General features: G+C 41.1%; 1 protein-coding gene across 3 annotated transcripts in view; it reads left to right on the plus strand.

Annotated features, from left to right (window-relative positions):
* LOC134536724 (putative polypeptide N-acetylgalactosaminyltransferase 10) overlaps nucleotides 1–26,221 on the plus strand; it is a 93,327-nt gene that overhangs the window by 31,264 nt on the left and 35,842 nt on the right. For all 3 annotated transcript variants that reach the window (XR_010075854.1, XM_063376604.1, XM_063376605.1), the window contains 4 exons: nucleotides 8,771–8,881; nucleotides 10,679–10,900; nucleotides 15,826–15,939; nucleotides 24,123–24,266. Coding sequence is in view for 2 of the 3 variants with exons in the window: in XM_063376604.1 (XP_063232674.1) it covers nucleotides 8,771–8,881; nucleotides 10,679–10,900; nucleotides 15,826–15,939; nucleotides 24,123–24,266 (591 nt within the window). In the remaining variant the exon portion in view is untranslated. The remainder of the gene's footprint in view (nucleotides 1–8,770; nucleotides 8,882–10,678; nucleotides 10,901–15,825; nucleotides 15,940–24,122; nucleotides 24,267–26,221) is intronic.

The raw sequence follows: 26,221 nt of genomic DNA on the forward strand, positions 1-26,221 counted from the left end.
GGAGGCATACCCTATTATTAGCCTCTGCCCTGCACCTCCCTGCTGATACAGTACAGCCCCGAGTCCCTTGAGGCTGGCATCAGTTTGTAGTATCATTCGTTGGCCTGCTGTGGGTCGGTGCAGAGTGGGTAAATTTACAAACAAACTCTTGGTTGCTTGGAAGGCTTGTTCCCTTTCAGTGGTCCACTCCCACTTTTGTCCCTTTCGGAGGAGCGTGAGTAGGGGGCTTGTGACTTCTGCCATGTTTGGCACGTAGTCCCTCAGCCATCCACAGGTGCCCAGGAAGCTTTTCAATTGCTTCGGGTTCCTTGGGGCCTCTGCTTCTTGGATTGCTCTGATTTTTTCCGGTTGGGGCTGGTTCCCCTCCGAGGTGACGACATGTCCCAGGTAGTTGATCTGTGACATCCCGAATTCACACTTCTCCATTCGACATGTTAAGTTGTGCATCTCTAACCGTTCTAAAACTTGTTTGAGATGTCCCAGGTGTTCTTCCCAGGTCCGGGAAAACACAATGATGTCATCCATGTATGCTACACAAAATGTTGCTACTTCTCCAGCCAGCACTTCAGTTGCCATTAGGCGTTGGAACGTGCAGGGGGCGTTCTTCAGCCCGAATGGCATTACTCGGAACTGCAGACTCTCCCCGTTCGGGGTTGTGAAAGCCGTGTATTTCCGATGTTCAGCTGCGACGGGTATTTGCCAGTACCCTGATCTGAGATCGAGCCTAGAGAAGATGCAGGCATCTCCCAACTCTCTGAGGGTGTGGCCGATATCCACCACTGGGGGCGCGGCGCTGTACGTCAATTTGTTCAGAGGGCGGTAGTCCACGCAGAACCTCAGTTCTCCGTTGTGTTTAGGTGCCAACACAATGCGTGCGTTGTAAGGAGAATTTGCTGGCTCCACAATTCTCTGTTGCTTCATCTCTCTTATTTGTTGGTCGATGATCTTTCTTTTTTCCAAAGATGGCTTCCCTGGTCGTTCATATATGGGTTGCTCGGAGCTCAAATGAATCTCATGGGCTGTGGTCTTAGTCTGACGAAGAGGTCCGTTTTCGGAGAAGACCCCTTGGTGTAGGTTGAGGGTTCGCAGTAGTTGCTCAGCTTGGGGAGGCTCCAGCTGATGCTTCACGTCCCTAATCGGAATTTCTCCTGGGTCTTGGGCTGGATTTTGTCCTAGCCAATGCTCCGTGGTTCTGCCCTTGCTGCCAAAGTGTGCTCTCCTTGTGGTATAGTCTAGGATGCATCTTTGCTCTTGTAGCCAGGGCTGGCCGAGGATGACCCCCTCCTCAATTTGATTGGTTACTATGAAGAGTGTGGGGTGTACTCCTGCCCTCGTTTTTAGGGGCAGCTGGATGTCCCCTTCTACCAGAATCTCTTTAGTTGGGTCTGCCAGCAGTACTTTGGCCGTAGCTGGCTGGACACAGTGTCTTTGCTCTAACGGTACTTGGCAAGAGTGGATGAAATTTGCCGTTGCAGCTGAGTCGAGGAGAGCTATTATCTCTTGGTCCCCTATTGCTACTACGATTCTAGGCATTGGTTGAGTGACATCATCATTCCCCGTACACCGAAGGGTGGAGACCGTTACTGTCCTGTCGGGTTGGCTGGTCCCCTGGTCCTTCCCGCTTGCTCGTTTCCCTGGTGGGGAGTGGGGGCCAATTGCCCTTTCGCCTTCTCTTGCGAGTTAGTGTCGTTTTTCCGGGTTGGACAGTCTTTGTTCAGGTGGAAACCCGGGCAAAACCAACATCGGGGCAGCCTATACTGGGCAGGCTGCTCAGAGGGCCTTGCCAGGCCTGGGCCTTTCTGGGTGGGGCCTGTGCTCATGGGTATTGGCCTGGGATTTCCAATGGTCTGTTTGCTAGGCCTGTCTCTTTCTAGTGCCCTTGCCCTGTCCACCAATTCTTCGATATTTGTAGCTAGGGGGGCTCGTAGGAACGAGCGGATGTTTGGTTGTAAAAGCTCTATGATACACGGGATGCCTGCTTCTGGGGGATGCTCCGGGTGTAGGCGCCTGTATATCTGCATCTTCTTCCGGATAAATATTTCCGCTTCCTCTTGTGGGGCCTGTTCTTTGCTATAGAACTGGCGGTTTAGGTCTGCCATCAGTTCCGTCCCTGCATATTTAGAGGTGAGTCGGGTCCTCAATTCCTCCCAACTTGTTACAAAATCTCCGTACGTGCCCCACCACTGGGCCGCATTTCCTTTCAGTTGGCGGCGGCCATACTGGAGCCAGTGCCGACGGGGGATTCCTACCTCTTCCAACTGGTTTTCACATTGTTCCAGGAAGTCTTTGGGGTTCTCGTGGGACAGTCCGTTAAATTCGGGTAGCATTAGGCTTCCTATTCCATTATTGGGTAACTGGGAGTTGGGCCGCGTGACTAGAGGTCGTTGCGCTCTGCAGTCTAGGCATCTGTATTCTAGCCCCGCAATGTTAATTACTTCCTCCCTCCATCCTAGACACACCATATGGTAGGTTTGCGAGCAATTCTCGCAGGTGACTCGTGTGTTCCCTGTCCCATCGCAAGTGGGTAGTGCACATTTTCTTGCCTGCAATCGGCAGTCCGCACATCTGTACTCCATTCCTTCCCATTCTCGGGCTTCATCTGTCCACCCAAGGCATCTGCCGTGAAATTGCCTGATGCAGGTGTTGCATTCAAGGTAATATTCCCCTTCTCCATTACAGCTGGGTGCAGGGCACTTTTGTAATGCCTCCAAGGTCTGTGGTGGATTTGAACCACGTTCTTGTGGGCCAGGTGCGGCCATGATTGCTTCGAGTATTGTTTTCTGGGCGCCACTGAGTTTTGGTCAGTCTCAGAACTGTCTTTGAAGCTATTTGGTTATCTCAGGGGGCAGCGGTGGGTGTCCGTCTACTGGCGCATCCAAAAGAGGGGCCCCACGTTGGGCGCCACTAATTGTCGCGTGACACTCTCTAATCGGGGTGTCCCCTGCTCCAATTGTGGCTGCCTATGGGGGTTGCTAGTGGTGCTATCTATGCCGGGTCAATGGAGATTCCTTGGTGGGGTAGGGGGGAATGGCCGTATGAGTTCAGGGGGGTAGCCCCACCTAGGCAGGCCTTGTAGATGGGCGTCAGAGCCACCGAGCGATATGGTGGAGGGGCGGTTCTTCTCCAACGTTATCCCTTTAGGGGGAGGGGATGGACTCGGGTTGACCCGGGTGGGGGCCGGGAAGAAGACCTCCGTCTGGCGGGGACCAACGGTCTTCTGTCGGCGGGCTGCTGCTGCTCGGTCCCGAGCCTTCGTGTATACCCACGGGGCGGGGACTGATGAATCTCCCTCCACGGGTATTGGCCGTGGGTTGGAGGGGGGTAAGGCACTGCCGTTCGGTAAAGGCCTCGGAGTCTGCTTAGCCCCCTGCCCTCGATAGAAATACGACATGGGTTGCTGGTTGCTTACCCACAGAGAGTCTGGCGGCTCCGGTGATCGCTGAAGTGGCCGCTCTTCCCTGGGTCGAGGGCAGTCTGGCGAGCTGGTCGGCTGGCAGGCGGTGGGTGTCTTGGTGGGCTCTCCCTCTCCCGAATGAAAAGCTCGGTATGCTCGTAGCACAAACTTTATTCGCTAGCTCTGGGAGTCGCAGCCTCTCCCCTACAGGCTACATATACTGACACTGTATTACTAGCTACGGCCTGTAACTAGGCAGGTCCTGGCTCGAACGATAACACTCACACCTCGGCGAATTCCTCTCCCTATCTGCTCTCGGTCCTCACGTAGACGGGTTCGAGTCCCAGAGTCCTCTTGTAGTGGTGGCACGGTGAGAGAGAGACCTCGGCGGCCGTGGTGCCACTGGGACACCAACTGCCTTCCTGGGCCAAGGGCTGGCCCTTTTATACCCATCCTGAGGGCCTGGGTGTGACGTCGGAGGGCGAGGGATTCCGGGAATTGCCGGCCGCTTCCCGGAATTCCAGGCAGCAGTAGTGCCGTGCGCAAAATGCTGGCCTGGGGGGAGAGGGGTAGGCGGGGTGGCGGCCGGTCGGGGTGGAGGAGGGTGTGGAGGGAAGAGGCTGCGCGCGCACTCGGCCGGCCTGGTGGGAGAGGGGGTAGGCGGGAGGTAGCGGCTGGTCGGGGGGTGTCGGCCAGCTCCGCCGGCGCTCGGCCTGGTTGCTCCGGGCAACCAGAGACGCGGGAGTCGTCGCCCTGGCAACGGGCGACGCGAGCGTGGCCGGGCGGTGACAGCCGTGATGGCCATCTGGCGCGGCCCGCACACGTGTTTAGGAAGGAAGGGGCTGACGGCTTCGAGATTACAGACGTGCGCGGCACGTCGCACGTCACTACGAGCAAACACATATTTCCCTTACGAGATTGCGTAAGGGGACCAAAAATATCAATATGCACTACGTGCCAAGGCGCGACCGGCGCATCAGCCCCGTAAAGTCCTACCTTGGAATTATGGGGGGGCTTAGAGATCTGACAGTCCACACAGGATCTGACAAAATCACGCGCGTCCTTGCGGAGCTCCGGCCAAAAGAAATGTCCCGCAATCCTGCGGTACGTCTTTTCTATGCCCAGATGTCCGCCTACCAGAGAGGCATGGAAGTAGGTTAGAAGCATAGGTCTTAAGCTTAACGGGACCACTACCCTCCGGGATCGACCCGAATCACCTACAAAATACAATAGACCCTGTTCCTCCCTAAATGGCACGGGCTTGGAATCACGCAGATCCTTACGGATTTGAATGCAAAATGCGTCATCGCGTTGCACCTGTTTAATGTTTACAAAGGATTCTGGAAAAACTTTACAGACGGACAAAAATTCAACAGGCTCGGGGGGAGGTTGCAGATCAACCTCAAATTCCTCAGGGTAAAACATACGAGAAAGGGTATCTGCAACCACGTTCTCCGACCCCTTAATGTTATGAATCACAAAACGAAAACGAGAAAGGCGAAGAATCCAGCGACCTAATTTTCCTAGTTGATGAGGGTGATTACATAACCATGACAGCGCCCTATTATCGGTATAAAGGTCGAAAACCTGGGTGTCCAGGTAGCTTTCGAATTTTTCCAGGCCAAAAAGAATAGCCAAAGCTTCCTTTTCATACGTCCCAAGGTGTCGCTCAGACTCCAGCAAGGTTCGACTTGCGAAGGCAATAGGTTGTAGCCTGCCGTTTTCCATGTGCCCTATCACCGCCCCCAGGGCTATAGAAGATGCGTCGACCTGAACTGCGAACCGCCGATTAAAGTCCGGCAAAACCAAGACGGGTGGAGAGGCCATACGTGTCTTGAGCGTAGAGAAGGACTCTTCCTGTGCCTCTCCCCACACAAAGGGGGTGTTTTTCTTGCGCAAACAATTTAAGGGAGCGCAAATGCTGGCAAAATCCGGAATGAACCTCGAAAAATAACCGAGCATTCCCAGGAAACGCTGGACGCCCTTCAAATTTCTGGGACGTGGGAAATTTACAATGGGCTCGATCTTTTCCGGATCCATTACCAGACTACCCTCTGAAATAATATATCCCAAGGATTTAACGAAATGTTTACCTAAAGAAATTTTATTAGGGTTCACTGTTAAGTTAGCAGCTCTGAGCCGAGTAAAAACTTCTCTTAGATGTACTAAATGTTCTTCAAAGGATTCACTGTAAACAATAATATCGTCGATATAATTAAAAACAAATTGAAATTTTAAATCACTGAGAACGTGGTCCAATACACGACTTAAAGCCTGGCTCCCAAAACTGACACCCATAGGAATCCTGTTGAATTGAAAGTGACCAAACGGAGTGGAGAAAGCGGTGTATTTACGACATTGAGGATCCAAGGAAATTTGATTAAAACTATGGTTTAAATCTATCGTAGAAAAAATTCTGACTTTTCCCAGGTGCTGCAAGGCACTCTCCACGGTTGGAAGAGGCCAGACATCGTCAACAATCTTATCATTCAACGGTTTGAAATTATGCACTAGGCGCCAGTCAGTGCCGTTCTTCTTCTGCACAAGGAAGGTGGGGGTACTATACGGGGATTGAGAAGGCGTAATAACTCCTTCCTCCAATAGCCTATGAATGATATCCCGCATCGCTTGCAACTTGGGCGGCGACACTTTATGATAGCGACTGGAAACTGGGATCTCATCTTTAACAAAAAATCGGTAGGGCAGGATGTCACAATTTCCCAATTTATGGGTAAACACGTCCGGAAATGAGCTAACTAAATCACTAATGGCTCTGTCTCGCTCGCATGACGAATCGTGCTCGCGACAAGTCAAGACGATAGGGGCATGCGTTTCATGTTTTAAAAAAATTTTGACATCAGGTGCAAAGGCGAAATGTAATTCATGCCTGTTAATATTCAACACGCAACGAGAATGGCTCAAAAAATCCAGGCCTAAAATAAGATTAGGCACTAGGCCAGGCACAACACCAAAGACCCAGTCCCAAGAAAATCCCTTAATTTTAAAATGTAAGACGACAGACTTGGAAGCTTTCATAGCTTCTCCATTAGCGACGCACAACTCCGTCGTGACGTCATCCATCACACGTCGCGATAAACAGGGAAATTTATCACTCAAAGAATTAAACAGCTTTTCGCTGATCACGGAGCGAGTGGCTCCTGTGTCGACGAGGGCAGACAAAAAATAATCCTGAATCTTAAGGGGAACGTAATGTAGATACTGCGGTCGAAAGGATTTACGATACAATCGACGGAGTCGCCCTTTCTTGCGACCCGTCACTGCTCGTTTCCCGGGCAGTCGGCACGGTAATGACCCATGCGCTGGCACCGAAAACATCTCCGCTCCCTTAAGTCAAGGGACGGACTCGTGCAGTGCGCGGACCGATGCCCAAAGGCGCAACAGTTTGCGCAACGACCCGATGTTTGTTCGGTGAAAGGGAAAGCCTGCCGCCTCGGCAAGTTCAAGGCCGCGTGCGGGCTGTTCAGCTGTCCGCCAATAGCCGCGCCTTGATCCGGCGCATTCAAGGTTACGGACTCGACCTTCACGGGCTGGGTTATCCTAGGCGAGCGGGCTACCGACGGCCAGCGACCGCGGGTCTCCCGGCGCGGCGCGCAAGCCCCGGCAATGGACTCGCTTACACTCGCGTCGTGTATGATGGGGGAACGATCAAGCATGCCGTTCACGCACAACGCTGAATGTCTAACGGCCCCGCCGTGAACACTTACCTCCTCCTCTCGACGTGCTGCTGGGGTCATCGTAGTCACTCTCGATTACCCCACCATCAACTAGGTGTCCCACCAATGTTCAGTAAATCTTCTGCTCGTCGAATCACCAGTTCTCTAACAAATGTACTAACAGGCTGTGCTGTAAAATGTCTCTCTAGTCGAAATATTCAGCATAGCATACCTTTAACTTATATGCTCATACAAGTTCATGATAGCACTTTCATACAAGTACTTCGTAGATTATCTTACGGAATCTTCTTGAATGTCACCGTAGTTTAATCAAAAATATAACTTATCAATCACAAGTCTCTTTCTTGTAACATTTAAACACTTTTGAAGTCTTAATTGACTCAAATATATTAATTCAAATCCACTACGGGCACTTACATATCCACACCAAAATGGTGGCACTAAACGTTCTCCCTGTTTTAAAAAATTTTAATAAAAGTTTATTTAATCAAAAGATTGTTTTTTTTTTTTTGGTTTTTTTTACACGTAGAAAATATTATACTGCTCTGCCCATGGCACACACCTAATGTTTGTTTCTGCATTTAAAGAAATTGATTTCACATAGCATAGAGTAATTGATGAAATAAATTAACTAATATTATGTTTCCTAAAAGGTGAAATAAAATTAATCAAATAAATAAAATATACAATTATGGAATATGCAATATTACAACTACCAAGCTGATACGAAAACACGTGGCTTTTGTGTGCGGTTATGATTTTGCTATTTTTGTTATGATTTTTCTACCTATTTTTTTAAATTACTTTTTTTTTCAACCGTTATTATCCGTGAGTTCTGTTGCGTGACACTTACATCGTGTTTAAAAAAATATGCATAACTGAACATGTTTTTCCCCAGAATCGTTAGTTAACATTGTAAGATTGTAAGAGTATTGCATTTTGTAATGCTGCTATTGTAATTCTCTAAGTAGGCCCGTTATATTGCTAGGTGTGAATTTGTAATAGTTTTTGTATTTGTGTAGTTATATTTTTTTTAAGAATTCATAAACAATAATGTTTTAACCTAACCTGAAAATATTAATATGTACTTTTTAGTTTAGCGATGTCGAAGAAAACTACTTTTAAGGATAATTGGCTCAAGGAGCCACAGTTTCAGCATATCAAACCCTCTGCTAAAAAAATAAATTCTGCGTACTGCACTTTATGCTACAAAAGTATTCAATTCAGCAATATGGGTCGAAGAGCTCTCACCAGCCATGTTGAAGGGAAAAAAAACTCATTCGCAATTCTGCCGTCAAAATAACACCAAAAAAAACTTATTTTACCTCATGTTGAAATTTTTATATTACATTTAATCATATGCAAATTAATATTTATGGTATGTACTTCAAAAGAAAGTCAGGGAATTTTTCTCTTAAATTTCTGGAAAACAGGGAAAAGTCAGGGAATTCTAAGATTCTATTTCTGTAGCAACCATGGTAATACAGCTTCGTCGAGAACAATATTTACAATTTGATTCGGCTTCGCAAATATTTTAAACATTCGATTTGATATTCGCCTCGCATCTAAAAACTAGTATTCATACAGGTCTAATGAATGTTTATTCCAGTTGGTACACCACCACTGTGTTCATACGAGCGTATATGGGAGAGAGAGCTACAGTGCAGTGATGCTGTTGCAGATCTGGCAGTGCGGGGGGCAGATGGTGGACGCCCCTTGCTCCAGGGTGGGCCACATCTACAGGAAGTTCGCCCCGTTCCCCAACCCTGGCAAGGGAGATTTTGTGGGCAGGGTGAGTAACATAACAGCATAACCATCCTGTACATTCTCCTTGGGCTCGTGTCGAAAGCTTGGTCACAGGTAAAGACCTCTGTGAGTCTTTGGTTATCACAAAACAGTTGTATCAAGTAATTTTAGAAATTTATGGTTGTGTTTTGTCTTGTAAATTATAGCTTTTCCAGCCTCACCTTCAGTACTGCCAAGGGTACAGATATTCAGTAATTATTAGTATTATCTAGTAACAGAACTACAGAATTATGAAAACAGAGAAACTGAAGGCTGTCTAAAAATCAGAATTTCGTATGATAAAAATATTGCTCATGTAGCTCTTGTAATATGAAGGTAAATCCTTTTGTAAAGTACTCAACATAAATATGAATCCTATTTATTAATTTAGCTTTTTAATAATTAAAATGTTTGCAAACCTGTGTAATTTTTAAATTACCAGAAGAATGAATTATCTTTTTACTATATAGAAGAGTTGTTAATTATTTTGTAGAGTCTGTTATCTGGTGTAAGCAGTTAAGTTTTGATCTTGTCAGTCCATTTTTCTGAGCTGCAAATTGATTTTATTATATATGTTTTTTCTGCTTGTGTACATAAACATACAAAGAAAAGTATTTTTTATTTTATGTTTTTGCAAAAGGATAATTGTTAGAAACAGTATAAATTATAGCATTGTATAGAAGTAAATATACAGACGCTGCAATCTTCCTCTTGACTTTTTTTTTAAATTCTATAATAGTTCAAAATTCAAGCTAGCCGTAATTGATCTGTTACATAAATGAAAAAAACTTCAAATGAAATAATTGACTTGCTGTTTGAAAAAAATTTCTAAATTCCAAAAAATAAATATACTGTTGATATTTATGATAGAAATAAAGGCTCTCAAAATACTGTTTTTTGTGCTTTTTATTTATCCTTAATGAAAATAAACAAGTCACAAAATGGCTGCCATTGAAAAACATGTACATGATCAAAAAACAATTTTTGTTTGCTCAAACAACTTAGCTCATTACTCGGACATGATATTTACTTAATGTTTGATCCTTAAATCCTGCTTACCAACTTGTACGAATGGCCAAGAGACCACTGTCTTCTCGGCGGGGCTACCACTCAGCCTTACGCTGCCACCTGTTGTTGAATCTACCGACTAAATTTCCAAAAAATGTTATACAGCACGGCACGGACCACAGGTGTGAAATTATTCTCCAACTACATTAAAATATTTAAATTGGCCAAAATTTCTTACATTAGACAATTCATATGTTATCTTAAACCTATTTTTTTTTCATTTATGAAATCCTGGAAATATGTACAGAAGAAAATTAACTATTTTAAATTCATCTGTGGGATGCTGTCACTTTTTTAAGATTATTTTGTTACTTTTCCAACTATTTTTAAGTTTATGACCTATAAGTAGAGACCCGGAAAATTTGCGGGTTCATTTCGTGTTATGCTAAAATTCAAATAATTATACCTTAGTGCTGCTTCTGTCATTGGTTCACTGTAATCTGGAGGACTGAGGGCCAATTAGAGACCCTCACTCATAGAAGTGTCGAATCACAGGCCACCCAGTCGAGACGACTCACAAGTCAGCACCCGATGAACAGTTGGCATTTGCCCGAGTGTGTAGAGGATATTGGAGTCTATCCTGGAGGTCATTGAACCCGCAAATTTTCCGGGTCTCTACCTTTAAGGAGTCCTGCTAATACGATCGGTAATTTCTTGTTAATGTGTATTATTTTGCCGGGCCTCTGAAGTGTGTGTGTGTGTGTGACGGAGGTGTTTTGTGGCGGGGTGTCGCCAGAACTACCGCAGGGTGGCGGAAGTGTGGATGGACGAGTACAAGGAGTACCTGTACATGCGCCGCCCGCACTACCGCAGCATCGACCCCGGGGACCTCACGCAGCAGAGGGCCCTGCGGGAGAAGCTGCAGTGCAAGCCCTTCAAGTGGTTCATGGAGAACGTGGCCTTCGACCTGCCCAAGAAGTACCCCCCGATAGAGCCGCCAGACTTCGCCAGTGGCGAGGTGAGTGCTTCGCACACGTGTAGTACGGCCCGGGAAAAATTATGCGCGATTACTTATTCAAGTGCTCTTTTCATCTAGGTAGTGTGTATCGACATGAGGTCATCAGAGATGGGCACATACAGGGAGGTGCACAAGGAGGAATACAGGGGGATAACTAATCGCAATGATGCTCAGTAACTAGGCCTATGCGAATATTAGTGTTTTAGTTTGAATCGCATACGAATATCAAATTTGAATAGTAAGAATTAGAATCCCTCTAAAAAAAAAAAATTTTCCACTTATATAATACATACATATTGAAAGAAAAATAAAATATGTAGAGTAGTGGCATCTCGGAAACAGATAAATAATACTAAAGTAAAAGTTGGTTAGTTTAAGTCAGCTACAATAACTATAGGTAAAAGTTTGTTGAAATATTTAAATTTTGAAAGGAAAATATAAATAATTATTTTTTTATATTAATCAAAATTGGATCTGAAAAAAATAATATTTTAATAAACAGTGCAAAGCAAATGTGTAAGCCAATTGCAGTATGTATGAAGAAACTTCAAGAGGGTGGATCTAAAATGACTGTACAGTGAACAGTTTTAATCTATAGTTAAATTTGATGTAGGTCTAAAAAAATATATTCAAAACTTTTTTTTTTTAATTTTTCATCATGAAAAAATTAATTATTATTTATATTAACATATACATACTAACATTTGTGTGTGATATTTTTAGAATTGTTTTAACTAATTTGTAGGAACACAGTAGCTGCTTAGAATATTCCTCTCTTTTCCTGTCCAGTGTGTGTGTGCTTGGTAAAAGAGGCAAAGTTTTTTTCCCTTATGAGACCTTTTTTTTGGGCCACGTGTGACAAGATAATTGCCTGAAACATTGTCGTAGGTTGTTAGTCTTTATGAGTCTTTACGGTGAGTATGTGACCAGATGTTTTCCATGAGATCTAAACAAGTTTTTTTCTCTTCACCGCCCCATTCTGACTCACTTCTCAGTAAAATACTTTAGCTGATAACGCGGATGTTAGTAATAGTTGTGAATTACTGTGGTGAATCCGGCTGTACTATATATGTCTTCTCAAAATTTATGTGGCCAGATGTAATAAAAAACAATACACAAATAACTCTAAAACATTACGTAAAACCTGTGTAAATTTTGTCCCTACCCAACAAGAAAATCTTCTGTGATCCCTATATGTTTCCAAACTTTAGAGATATCACTAGGGATGGGCCGGTCGAATCCTCGAATCCCACCGAATCTCTAGTATTCGAAGGATTCGAAATTCGAGGGAAAAGATTCGGGATTCGAGGAAAAATATTGATGTAAATGTAGTACTTTAAAAACTTAAATGCTTACAATTTACTTGGCCTGTTTACGTTTTCCTTGGAACACATCATATTGAGGTACAGTAGAACCTCGTTAATATGTGATGGTCAGGACCGAGATAATCACGGACTTGCGATTAATAGCCCGGAAGTCTTGTCAAGCTTCTCAGACAACGGCGTGCAGCTGGGTTAAGGCCGTTCACGGTAAGGGCCGGCCGTCATCGAATTAGTGTCTCGGCTTAAAAAAATACAGCACTGCCTAGCCATTAGTTCACGGTCATTTACAACAGCCGAAGAGAGAAAGATAAGATCGTGCTGACCTTGCACCCTCCCCCCTCCCCCTCGACCAGCCGAATGCCAGCCAGACACGTCACTCGCCAGGCGCCTGCCGTGCGTTGGCGGGCGGAAACAAAGGGAGACGGGAAGCAGAAGTCAGGACATCCCCCTCAAGATTAAAGAGTGACAAATGTGACAGCTGAAAGGGGGGCGACACAAAGGGTCGGTAGAAACAGCGTTGCAGAGTTTAGCGGCCCGCGATGGCTTGTAGTGTTTGCCGGCCGCCGGCCCGCGTGACGTTAATTTTAAGCGCTGACAATTTTTACTTCTCTTTTTTTTTCTTATCTTTTAAATCGTACCGGATTATCCGATTCCCGAATTAACGCATCACGGATTAACGAGGTTCTACTGTATTGTACTTTTAATTCGTTATTATGTATATTAAAAAAATTATGAAGCATGTACTGATTTGGGAAACTTACTTTATTTCATGAACATGGATGCATTGTCGAAACATTGGCATTAAATAAGGCATAAATCACATTTATTCTCAGAATATGCTAACAAATAAAATAAAGCACATTTAGGATCTAGACTAAATATGAATCTTGTTTTTTTTTTAAATAACTTTACCGAGAAATCTGTTACTTAGTAATACAACAATAATGCCGACTTTCATCACAAGTTACGGTCGCACATGTAGTAATAACAATGAAATAATGAATGACAAAAATTAATACATTATACAATTATTATTTTAATCGAAATTCAATTTTAAATATTCTGATACACGTTCTATTTATGAATTTTTTTAGGACCAAGTTTAACTAATATTAATATAAAAAATTTTAATGGGTAAACTAGAGAAATCACCCCGTCACTTTTAACTTCGAGCATATTAATCACTATGCTTTAGTGAGGCTTAATTTTAAAAGACGCACGACAATATTTCTTATGGCCTAAAACCATTGAAGCCAAGATGGCACCTTTCAGTTTCCATTGCGTTTACCTTCATTTGGGACTTTAAACAAATGTCAAGTTGGTAACTACAAAATATTGTTCCGTCGGATGTTGAATTTGGTTTTCCGATTTCCGTGGATACATGAATCACTGTACTCATAGATAATGCCTGAATGCCTTAAATCCACCAAGTCGGATTCTACAGCAATTGATGAAGTTACCATATTCTTACGTGATCCTACAGTTAATCCAGAAATAAACATTCTCGAATACTGGAAAACTCAGTCTGCGTGTTCACCCAGGCTACATAAACTGTCTAAAAAATAATTGTGTTCACCACCTGCGACAGTGTTCTCTGAACGTTTATTCAGCACTGCAGGAAACACATGCGACCAAAAACGGAATTGTCTTGATCCAGACCGTGTCAAAATCCTTGTTTTTTTAAATAAAAATTTAAAGGGTTAAATAATTCTGCATAATGTTTAATTTTTTCGCCTAACTTATAAATTATTTTATAATTAACCCTTGAGAACTGGATTCGGATTCGAGGTACTGTTTGGGATTCGTATTCGAGATTCGGATTCGAGAAAAATGGGATTCGAACCATCACTAGATATCACATTACCGTATTTGTAACCGAGTGAATATTTGTTTTTTCAAAGTGTTAGTATTCAAAATGGAATCAAATACGAATAATTAACTAATTGTTTAGATATTTGAAAATTCAAATATTCGCTCAGGCCTACCAGTAACAGTATTTTTGAACTGTCAGCGCCAAAATTAAGAATTGTTTAATTAGAAAATTTTAGTGTTAAAAGTGTAAATTTTGTTGGAAAAGTTTTAAAATAAATTTGCTAGCTAGACATAAATAAAAATAAGTTTTTTTTTTACTCTAAGTTTATAAGTTCTAGTGATTAAACTTGTGTTAAGGTAATGAGCGAATTAGTGAGTTACTGCAGTACTTAAATTATCAAAGCTGTTTGCATTTCAGCTTTAGGCTTGATTTTATGAGTTTTGAATCTATCATAAAGTTTAATACTTCATACACACCATTTTCAACCAAGTCTATTCACAACACATACACTGCAGGTCAGGGTATTTGAGGAAGGAATTGACAATAGCCTGTTGTAAGGAACTGTTCCAGCATTTGCCTGGAGTGATTCCACGAAACCGTTGAAAAAAATTAAGATCAGGATCCATGGACTGACATTCCAACCTGAGTCCTCCCAAAAGTGAGTCTAGCATTTTGATGTTGTGCCACCTCGCTCAATGCCCTACTCACTCAAGAGGTGTGTTGACTCTTCTGCCTGTGTCTCGGTACTTCTGTGGTCGAGGATCAGAGTCCTCCGCATAAACTGTAGGCCAGTCTCAGAAGCAGCCATTGAGCAGAATGAAACCATGAGTCTCTTAAAGGGTGTGCCTACAGGTTATGAAAGACATGAAAAGGTAACGAAATGGAAGACCTTGTTATGAAAAGGTCACAAAATAAACAAAATAAACAATAACGGTTCTGGAAGTCAAGAAACTTAAATTTTCAGCAGTCTTTAACAAACATGCATTCATTTTCTCAATGTCTCACTTCAGTTTATTGTCACACATATTGGTGCACCAGTAGATATATTTTTAATTACTTTTAACTTTTGTATAGTTTTGCTGATATATACCACCCAGTCGCATAAAATGGTTGAAAGGAAATTAAATTAAGAGGTCTTGAAGTCTTGACATTATATTCACCGGGTATTAGTAGACACCTTGTTTCCTTTCTGTCGGCACAAATGTGGTGTGTGTGTACCATGGGCCTCTCTGGTAAGTAAATTGGGGGGGGGGGGGGGGGGGGGGGAGAGATGTAAATATATTTGGCGAATAGAAGTAAAAATATCAAAATAGAATGTATTGAATGTAATGATAATAATAGTATCAATGTAATGATAATAATGTAATGTTGAATGAAGAATTGTGTTTTTGTAGAATGTTTTGGGACGAGAGAATTAACACTTGGGAAAATAGCACACAAAATACACTTAATTCTAAGAGACAGATCAAAACATCTCTTAAATGAAAGATTTATTCTGAGAATCGTAGAAACTTGAAAATTAGAAAAATGAAAGGAAAAAAAAGAAAAATGAAAGGAAAAAAATACACCTTGAGTGCTATTCTGCTGAATATCACTCTCACTTCTTATGTATACAACAGTAAACATAGATATTGCAAAAATAATATTATAATAAACTGTCATAAATATTCCACAAGGAATTTTTGGAGGGGACATGTCCCCCCCCCTATCCCCCCCACCCGAGAGGCCCGTGGTGTGTACATTCAAAAGTAGACAATAATCCGTGCTGTGGTGGTGTCCCGTGTGCGCAGATTCGTAGCGTGGCAGCGCCGGAGTTGTGTGTGGACACTGAGCACAAGCCTGCAGACCAGCAGTTCGGGCTGAAGCCGTGTCTGGCGGACAAGAAGGGAGGCTCTGGCGAGCAGGTATGCATGCTGTGTTGTCCATCTCAGGGTGGCCACCGACCCGGGAAAAACCGGGAAACCTGGAAAAAGTCTGGAATTGGAAAGGACCCGGGAAAAATCTGGAAATAATCTTGAATTTTACTAGTCATTAGGGAAAAGTTCGTTTGTGTGCCCCGCTTTTACACGCAGCGTCTGACTTGCAAGAAACTGCGTCGGCTTTAGTTTCGAATTTAATTAATTTTTCAGCTGTTTATTTACTATATCTATGTGTTTTACGACTTAACGGGAAGTCAAAACATTCATTTTACGTATTTGAAGACGTTCGTGTTTTCGTACCTGTACTTGTTCTAAATGACTAACGAAAAAAAAAAAAAATACTTTACCCAGGTCTACCACCATAAACATCGTTTCTAACAGTAATACGCTCCACGAATGCGTGGGTAATACAATGGTAGTACATGAGTTTGAATTCAGCAGTTGGTTGCAATGATCGGTCGTAGGAACCAATGACAAAATTATATGCGTTCTTATATTCTTATTGGCGTATTGCGCAGTTTTTTCGTTTGTGAGGTATGAGGAGGGTTTAGAAGATGGCGATGGTGCGTCGATTGTTTAGCGGAACACGAACGTGAATAATTTTTTGTTTTTAGTTTTTGGAAGCATGAGTATCTTGTAGCAGTGAATGCAGGAGGGAGGTTAGGATCATGTCTACGAGATATTCCTGTCGCTATGAGGTGGAGTTTCCGTGGGCCACCGAGGACCCTAAAGACAAAGGTAGCGCAAAGTGCAAGATCTGTGCGAAAAGTTTTAAGTTAGATACTATGGGCAGAGGTGCCTTTTTAAGCCACGCCAAATCGAAATTTCACCAAAATGCGAAGTCATGCCAAGATAGAAATATGTACGTTACTGCATTTTTTTCCACTCATCCTGGTCAACACCATGAAGCTGTTCCGTCTTGCAGCAAAGGTAAGTTACAGTTACTAGTGTTTTATTAATATTTTTGTTTTGTGTTAAATAAATGCTTGAAGAGTCTATTGAACTCTATAGATTTAATGAGAGTGCCGAGTGTGTGCATTTGCTTACAATTTATTTGAAATACAGCCTATAGTTTCACGTTGTACAGTAAACGCCCGGCACATCGCGCCCCGATTGATCGCGGAATCGAGTATATCGCGAGTCAAATCATGTCCCCCAATCAAAAATGAATAATTTAATAATGAATAAATGGTTGCGAGCAGAATAGGGTCAACTCTAAAATTCGATTCCGGAAGTAGGGGAACTATCATGACACATTCGATGAAGGTAGGTATGAAAGTAAATAAAAATGTGGCAGTGTTGGTAGCCACATGCGATAATTGATTTTGAAAAAAAAAAATAAGCAAAGGTGTGGCAACAGTGTAACATAGAAATGCCGGCAAATGTTTGGTAGCTGAATAACAGCCGGGGCACATTGTAGGGAAAGACAATATGACTATGCAAGGTTAGGTAAGTAGGAAATATATTTAAATGTAAAATGCATCACCCGAAGACATTTTTCAGATGTTGAAAAGAAAGTGAAAGGTTGGTTAGATTAGGTCAGCTACACAAAGAAAAATTAAATTAAAAATTTGCTACGGAAAAAATAGTTGTTTGATTACCCGAAAGTATTTTGTATCATTTTCTGAATGGTACTGAAAAAGAAGTGAAAGGTTGGTTAGGTTAGGTCAGCTACATAAAAAAAATTAGCTAAATGTAAAAACGTTATTTTAATATACGAAAGTATTTTGTATCGTGTTCTAGAAAGTATGGAAAACAAAGTGATAGGTTGGTTGGGTTAAGTCAGCTGCATAAAAATAATGCTTATAAATAATACATAATACCAATAAAAAATAAAATGAAAAATAATTATCAGATAATTGTTATGCTGTGGCGTTCTAGAACATTTGCGATTAGGTCAGCCATGTAAGTGCCGTATGTTTTAGTGTAAGGACATTGAAGGTATATTTTTGCTCGTAAAAATTAAAACTGTGTCGGATAGTACCTGCTATACCAGTATTTGTTTGCTAATTATTCTCGTTCTCTGTGTGTCTTATATGCAGTTTGAATGTTTTTAGACTAAGTTTGCACGTTATATTTCTCGAAACCACGTCTATTGCTACATTTTCTTTGATACAGAAAAAGTTGTATCAGAAAATAGAGTTGAGCGGATGGGTTATACTCTATTTTCCGATACAGTTTTTTTAAGGAAAATATTTTTGTGAACGTGGCAACTTGTTGGAATCGTGAAATATAACAGTTTGTACAAAGCTACAAACTGCGTAAAAGTAACACAGAGGAGAATAATTAGCAAAATAGAAGACTGGTATCGCAAAATAGAGTAGACGAGGTGGGATTAAACTCTAGTATGCGATACTGTAAAATAAGTTTATGCGCAGACATTTATTGCATATTTATTGATTTTATTCCTTCCCCAAGGTAGGGAGCAGACAACAGTGTGCATGTTCCATTGTTTCAGGTATTGCTGCACGACATGAACAAGCGAATCATGTCGATCCTGATCAGAAGTCATCTGTAGATAACTTGGTATCAACTATCGATACCAGCGAGACTCCAAATCGAAATGTTCTTCAAAGGTTCCTTTTGGGGGAACATATTACGAGGGCGGAAATTTTGTGGGCTCTTCACACTATTGTTGGTCACACATCACTTCGTAAAGCAGCTGAAAGTGTATCAGTCATGAAACTCATGTTTCCTGACTGTGCGGTCACTCAAAAAATGGAGTTGCAGCGTTCGAAGATTGGTTATCTAATTAACCATGGCATAGCTCCATATTTTGAAAAAGAATTGAAGGAGCTGGTAAAAAAATCATCTGAAATTGTTATTGGTTTTGATGAAAGCCTAAACAAGGTTGTTCAGCGTGAACAAATGGATATACATGTCCGCTTCTGGGATGAAGAACTCAACATGGTGCAGTCTAGGTATTTCACGTCAGTTTTCCTAAGCTCTACTCGAGCCCAAGATCTATTGAAGGGACTCAAGAATGTTTTAGGACATGAAAATTTGAGAAAAATTATTCAAGTGTCCATGGATGGGCCCTCTGTGAACTGGAAGCTATCTAAGGATCTAGTTACTGAATTGCGTGAAGAAATAGGTCGTGAAGGTTTTGACCTAATCAACATTGGCAGCTGTGGGCTTCATGTTGTACATGGTGGGTTTAAAGAAGGAATAAAAGTGACAGGATGGTGTGTAGTCGGGTTCTTAAGAGCGCTTTATTATCACTTCAAGGATGTTCCTCTGCGGAGAGCAGATTTCTCATCTTGCACAGGTTGCACTGTATTCCCCCTTAAATTTTGCTGTGTGATATGGGTGGAAAATAAGAAAGTTGCTGAAAGAGCTTATGAACTACTGCCACATATGAAGACTTATGTTGAAGCCATCGAAAAGCAAATAAAGGACAAAGTGAAACCTAAAGATTCACACTTCAAACGAAGTTTTCCTGCTCTTAAAGAATCCCAAAATTTCAAGATTATTTGTAGTGCTGTAAAGGATGAGATGATGGGTGCCAAACTGGCCTTTTTCACTGCTGGAGCATCACTTGTAGAACCCTTTCTACGAGAATTTCAGAGTGATGACCCAATGGCACCATTCTTGCATCAAGAACTTCAGGCACTCACAACCACTGTGCTTAAGAGAGTTGTTAGAAAAGAGGTTATCGAAAGTGCTCAATCAATTACAAACATTGACTTGTCGAAAAATGAAAACCTTCTGCTGGCAAATCAGGTGGACATTGGTTTTGCAGCTACAGATGCTCTGAAGAAGGTACGAGGTCAGCTTGCTGAGAAGGTTGTGCTACAATTTAAAAATGACTGTAGATCATTTTATGTTGGCTTCCTTCAAAAGGTTCTGCAGCGTTCTCCACTTGCATATAGTCTTACTAGACAAATCTCCTGTATCAACCCTGAGTTGATACGTAGTAAACCAAACCTTGCTGAGAAAAGAATTAAAGCATGCTTGGAACTTCTAGTTGAAAAGCAACAGATCCCGGGGTCCACCGCTGACAAGATTCTGCAAGAATACCAAGAATTTATCCAGATAGCTTCCGTGGGAGAAGCCATGAAGTCTTATCATCGCCAGAATCAGCGTCTAGATTTGTTCTACGTGCAGGTTATGGTGGAATCTGGCAAATCATTTCCAAGTTTACTACTATTTATCAAGCATTTGCTTATTCTTTCCCATGGAAATGCTGCTTTGGAACGTGGTTTTTCCGTAAATTCGGATTGTCTGGTTGAAAATCAAACTGAGGATAGTCTTATTGCACAAAGAATTGTGTATGATGCTGTCATGAATTCTAAGGGTGTGCAACATGTGCAAATCGCTAAATCGCTTATCCACTATGCAAGGAATTCTTGTGCGCGTTATAAGGAGCATCTGGAGAGTAAAAGAAAGAAGGTAGAGGCTGAAAAAAGTGAAAGGGACAAGAAAAGAGAAGCTCAAAAAAATCTAAGGGAACTGGAGGCAAAAAAGGCGAAAATAATGAATGATGCCTTAAAAGAGGCAGCCCTCATTGATGAAGAAATAAAAAAACTTTAAATGGTTCATGTGTGTGGAAAAGTGAGAATTTTTGTATCAGCGATTTTTATTTAAATAAAATAACACTTTATATCAAGAACACTTCAAAATACTTCAAAATGTTTTTGTAATTTGTTCACTGATTAGTGAGTATTCTTGGTTTTAATAAATTCTTAAAGTGATTATTGTTATAGTGTCCTTGATGTCGGTAAACAACATTAATCAAAACAATTGAAAAACTATTTCAAAATATATTTTTTTGCCACATATATGTCAATTTTTTTAAACCTGGAAAATCTTAAGAAAACCTGGAAAAATCTGGAAAAAGTCTGGAATTTGGTTTTAATAATAGAGTGGCCACCCTGCATCTGCAACAAGCCAGTACGTGACAGGTAGCTCAGTTTTCCTGAATACACATTTCTTTGACATAAGACATGTGCCCTCTATACCACCCACCAAAGATTTTTTGCCTTAAAAATGTATGCTCTATTTGAATAAATACAGAAAAATTCTTTTATGAAGTTACTTAAAAGGCCACTCCAGTGTTTCAGGGGCACTACGCAACCCGCGTTAACCTCATAAGATTCAATGCTATTTTCATTTTGCTTATAACTAATTAACTAATATAGATTTTGAAATGATGCTTGCTTGATATGTAAGACAACGATGCTCTTATCAAAGCCCCTTTCTTCAAAAACGTGCGTAAATTATGGTTTTATACTAATCTTTACTAATATGCATAAGTGTATTGTCTAGGTTTGAACCATAATTTATGCAAATTTTTGAAGAAAGGGGCTTTGATAAGAGCTGCGTTGTCTTACATATCAAGCAAGCATCATTTCGAAATCTATATTAGTTAGTTAGTTATAAGAAAAATGAAAATAGCATTGAATCTTATGAGGTTAACGCGGGTTGCGTAGTGCCCCTGAAATACTGGAGTGGCCTCTTAAGTGACCAAACATTTATACAACCAAAATGGTCTAATGATTTGTGTTTATTATGTTTGTGCATATATTCTAATTTTTTAACACAAATAATAAATAATTCGTGCTCACTTCAACCTCGAATACTAACACATCAAAGTAATGATTATTTGTTCGCTTACAAATACTTGACTCGTACTTATGTTGTTCACTGTTTAGATTAAGTCGTTTTTATGACAAATGCCGGGCGCTGCTACTTTTCACCAGTTTAAAAGTGAAATGAGAGCTTCCATCGGTCATGGAACAAAATCATTAAATCTCTGAGTTTCTGAGTCAGGAACTGCAATAGTCAAAACAAAATAACAATAGTAATCAAGCTAAAAAAAAAAAATTGTGAGCCACTCATGTCTAACAATTGATTTATCTGTTTTGTAATAGATGTGTCAAACTTAAGAGAGACAGTTGGTTAAGTACGCAGTACTGCTGTAGGTAATTCAGGATTTGAAATATGAACTATAATTTTGTCACCACCTTAGTCTTACCATTTCTCATACAAAATTATAGAACCAAAGAGTCCTTTCCACACTTTTGAATCTCTGAGATTACAAAGTTCTGCCTAAAGCAATCTCTACATTAATGTTTTTCCTGCCTTTAGCCTAAGTGTAATCTAATGTAAAAAAAAAACGAAAAGGCAGTCATAGGGACTGTCGACATAAGTGAAAACTTAACACTTTGTTTTTAAATGTGTAAAACGACATCATTTCTACGTCAAATGTACGTAAGAAAAATATTTTGGTATTATGTGTATCAGTATGATGTCAGCGTGATATCATTTATCCTTACATCATTTTTTTAGTCGCAACAGATGTCAATGGTATGTAAAAATTACGTAAAAATTCATTACCTAGCTATGACTTACCAGTGATGTCAGGCCTAGGTCATGTGTATTCTCCACACTGCACAGTATACACAAATTAAACTTTTCACGCGGTCAATTTAACTTCACTTACTGCTACTACAGCATGTCGGTGACGCGAACTCACAAGATTTTACCCATCCAAAAAGAGTCCAACACGCACATGATACAGTCGAGTAAATACAACGTATAAGTGTATACACTAGAGTCCCGTTATAGCGAGGTGTCACGGTTCCGGGTTTGATCCTCGCTATAACCGTGTCCTCGCTATAACCGAATTGGACAAATTTTGGCCCTCAAAAAATAAAAATTAACCGAAAATAGCATAAAAATTGTGTTTAAACCTGTATAATTGGAAAATAAAAGGGAATATTAACGAAATCTTAATTTCTGTGAGCAGATGTGTGAATTCTCTTTAAAACGATACCCCATAAGTACGGATGCGATCACCGATTGTGTCAAAATAACCAGAATACCCTGCCACGCCACGTAAGTATAGCATCTTGGCCCGCGGCCGACACAGCATTGTCCTGCTATCTATTGACGTGGGCTGTCTGCTGGCGGCCATGTTGGTTCGGGATGTTGCTAACAGGTGGTGCTAGTGTAGCGCGACAATTTAATTCCTTACAAAAAAGCAGGAGTGCGGCTGCGGCAACGCACGTCGCACGTACGCCTCAAACGTAATAGTCGCTGGAAAACTATACTTTTTTCATTTAAAGAAACCTGTCAACTTTTTTAGAAAATAAATTTGGGATTAAACTCAAACCATCACCACCCCTTTCCTGGACAGATACCACAACAACTGACCGAAACAAAAGTTACAAGAAAACTGCCCTAGCGATTCGGAAATAAATACGATAGTGCCTACTAGAGGTGTAAAAGTAACGAAAAAATGCGTACCCGTATGTATTCGTTACTATAACAATTAGTACTTGTTACTATCGTTACGTTACTCGTTACTTCTGATACCGCATAACATGCAATGTTATGTTGCAGCAACGAATCCAGTCGTATTGCGTACGCGTACAGTATAATGTCGCGTAAATAATAATAAATAGAATATAAACAATTAACAATATTTGATAGTTAATAGTTTTTGTTAACCAAGAAACAATTAAATCTCTTTTGAACGGCTTTTTAATATTATCTCTTTTAAGATAACAACTAAAAAAACGTGAAAATACGCGATTATAAAAACAAAAACATACATATTTCTAATTTGTAAATAATACTTTCTTACGTTGTTTCTGTTCCAATCTCAAACTTTGTCTACACACGGCACAGATAACTAACGGAAGTTTGATAAAAGAAAGAAAGGATGGGATTCTATTTTTAAAGCCACGCACTTAGGTGGCGACTGCACGGCTGAAGAATGTGACAGGCGTCAACGGCAAGATGTCTAGTGTCGAGCGAGAGGGGTGGAGATAAAGCAGACAAATAACAAAAGCGCGCTTCAAGCGACCACGCCGCAAATTCCTCAAAAATACCTCGTTATAGCAGTGTTCTCGCTATTACCGTTCTCGCTATAACGAGATTCTACTGTATATGCGTATGCATGTACACTGGCCTCTGCGCGTCGCCAGTCTGGCGCAACACGTTACTAGCATGTCGGTGACGCGGACCCATAAGTTTTGCCCCGCTCAACGCGGCTAATAAAGTTTTCACTTCAATAAGAAAGAATCATCCACTGTGTTTAGAACTATTATTTTATTTCGCAGAGTATAAAACATATAGCATGGTATAAAACATGGTATTAATGTGTTACAGTACATGTAACATGTTGCAGTTGATGTGTGTTATCGTGGTATTGTTGCCAGGAGTTTGTGTTGACGTGGCACAAGGATGTGCGGCCCAAAGGGCGCACGATGTGCTGGGACGTGGCAAGTGTCCAGGACAAAGCCCCGGTGACCCTCTTCTCGTGTCACGGCATGCAGGGAAACCAGCTGTGGAGATACAACCCGGTACGTGTGGCTTTCGAGCTCTCTGTTCCAACACTTGCCTGTAATCGTGTACCTGTCCGATGCTCTAACTTTCCTGATGGAGTCACAGTGACACGACAAATCCGATTTGGTGTCGTACACAGGCCCCCATTTACAATTGGGCCGACCAGGCATTTCACCAGAGTGCCAGTTTTTGAGGGGCGGGAGGATTTGAGGTGTGAAAAAAAAATAGGACAAAAAAGTTTGAGGAATGGATAAAATGAGTTTTTTAAGGGGATTGGTGCAGGACAAAAAACAGTCATTCGTCAGAATTTGTTGGAAATGAGCTTAAGTGTTTTATAAATGCTTGTTTATTACTACTGTACGGCCAGCCAGCACGTATATAAGCTAGCGGGTGAGATTTGGCAAGTTAGTGGCGAGAGAGCTTCTGTGAGGGGAGGTTGTCGAATGTTGCAGCTCTGAGGCCTGCCATCTAGCGGGAATCTTTCGAAGGTCTTCCACAATATTGCCTTTCTCTCTTTCTCTCTCTCTCTCTCTCTCTCTCTCTCTCTCTCCAACACGGACACCCAACCAGCTTTTATCTTCGCTTCCCATCTCGCCCTATCCTTCATTCTCGGATCAGGTAGCCGCCCTTCCCCGCGTAGACTTTCATGTTACTCCAGGAAACCAAGACAACCTGTGAAAAATTTGTCCAAAGCTGAATTTTTGTACTGTGGTAGAGTTGACTATGCTTGATAACATACCGAAAGTTTACCGCTGAAGACCTTGTGCGTTATCACCGAAAATTTGCATTTAAGTCCTAGGTGACAGCATCAGTCCATTAAAATACTACCCATTTATACAGTTTTTAATTTTGACTGTCCGTAAACTTACCAAAATAATCTAGAAACAGTAATAATTAATGTTAGAAAAAATTTAAATTTTTAATATTTAAGATATGATATAAAGCGATTAATTCACGACATATATTTATTTTATCTTTGCCACCCAGATAAAAATACGATTTACACCGATTTGAAGAGCCCAATAAGAAAAAATGTCTAAATAAATGTTTTTAATTATACTTTTAGCTTTAAGATAGTATATTTATAAAGAGTCTAGCATAATTAGTTGCCTCATTAAAGCTGCCCGAGCGTTGCAGTGTACTGCGGCAGTACTGATCTTTCACGGCCGGCGGGCTTTGAAACACGCTGCGTACTGCGACACTCAATAAACTTGGTCTTATTTAGGAATTACTTAAAATATATTTAATGCATATGATAGGGTGTATTCATGTTACATCTATTGAGATATACATATTCTTTTTTCTTATATGAATGATTTTTGATACAATAAAATTAACAATAAACAATTTCTGCTTGGAACTTGTAAATAAAAATTCTAGAGGACCTCTAGTTTTATATATGTGTGTTCGTATTTTGTTACAAAAATTTTATTATTAAAAAATATTTTAATACCAAAAAATATAATTATTTTTTATTTCTAATACATTATATTATTTTAGATCAGAACTGTGCAAAATTTTAATGTAGCCTATATTATAAAATATATATATTTAATTATATGAAATTAGTTTACTACATAACAATTGAAGAAAACGATACACCGTAAATGTGCTTATTGAGTTTTGTCACTTTTATAACATAATTCGTATGATAATATTATTTTTTTCCAGAAAATAAATAAAACATAAGTTGTGTTGTAAAATGTATTGATAGAATTACATATTTAGTATTTTTTTTCTAAGTTAATTCATTGGAGTGCTGCGCCTAGCTTACTTCGTTGAATTGCTAGTGGCAAAGAGCGGTGGTGGATGTTTTTTCAAGAGTTTGACCGTATTTTATGACCCCAGCTGTGAGAGGGTGTTCGTCCCAGAAATCTTAACGGTCAAGGAAAATAGCCTTTCTCTGTAGTCACGTACGGGTCTGCTACTCGCGTAATATCGTCAGTTTATCACAACTTTCCGGGAAGTTCTA

The sequence above is a fragment of the Bacillus rossius genome, chromosome 11 (genome assembly GCF_032445375.1).
Source record: "Bacillus rossius redtenbacheri isolate Brsri chromosome 11, Brsri_v3, whole genome shotgun sequence".
NCBI classification, from domain to species: Eukaryota; Metazoa; Arthropoda; class Insecta; order Phasmatodea; family Bacillidae; genus Bacillus; species Bacillus rossius.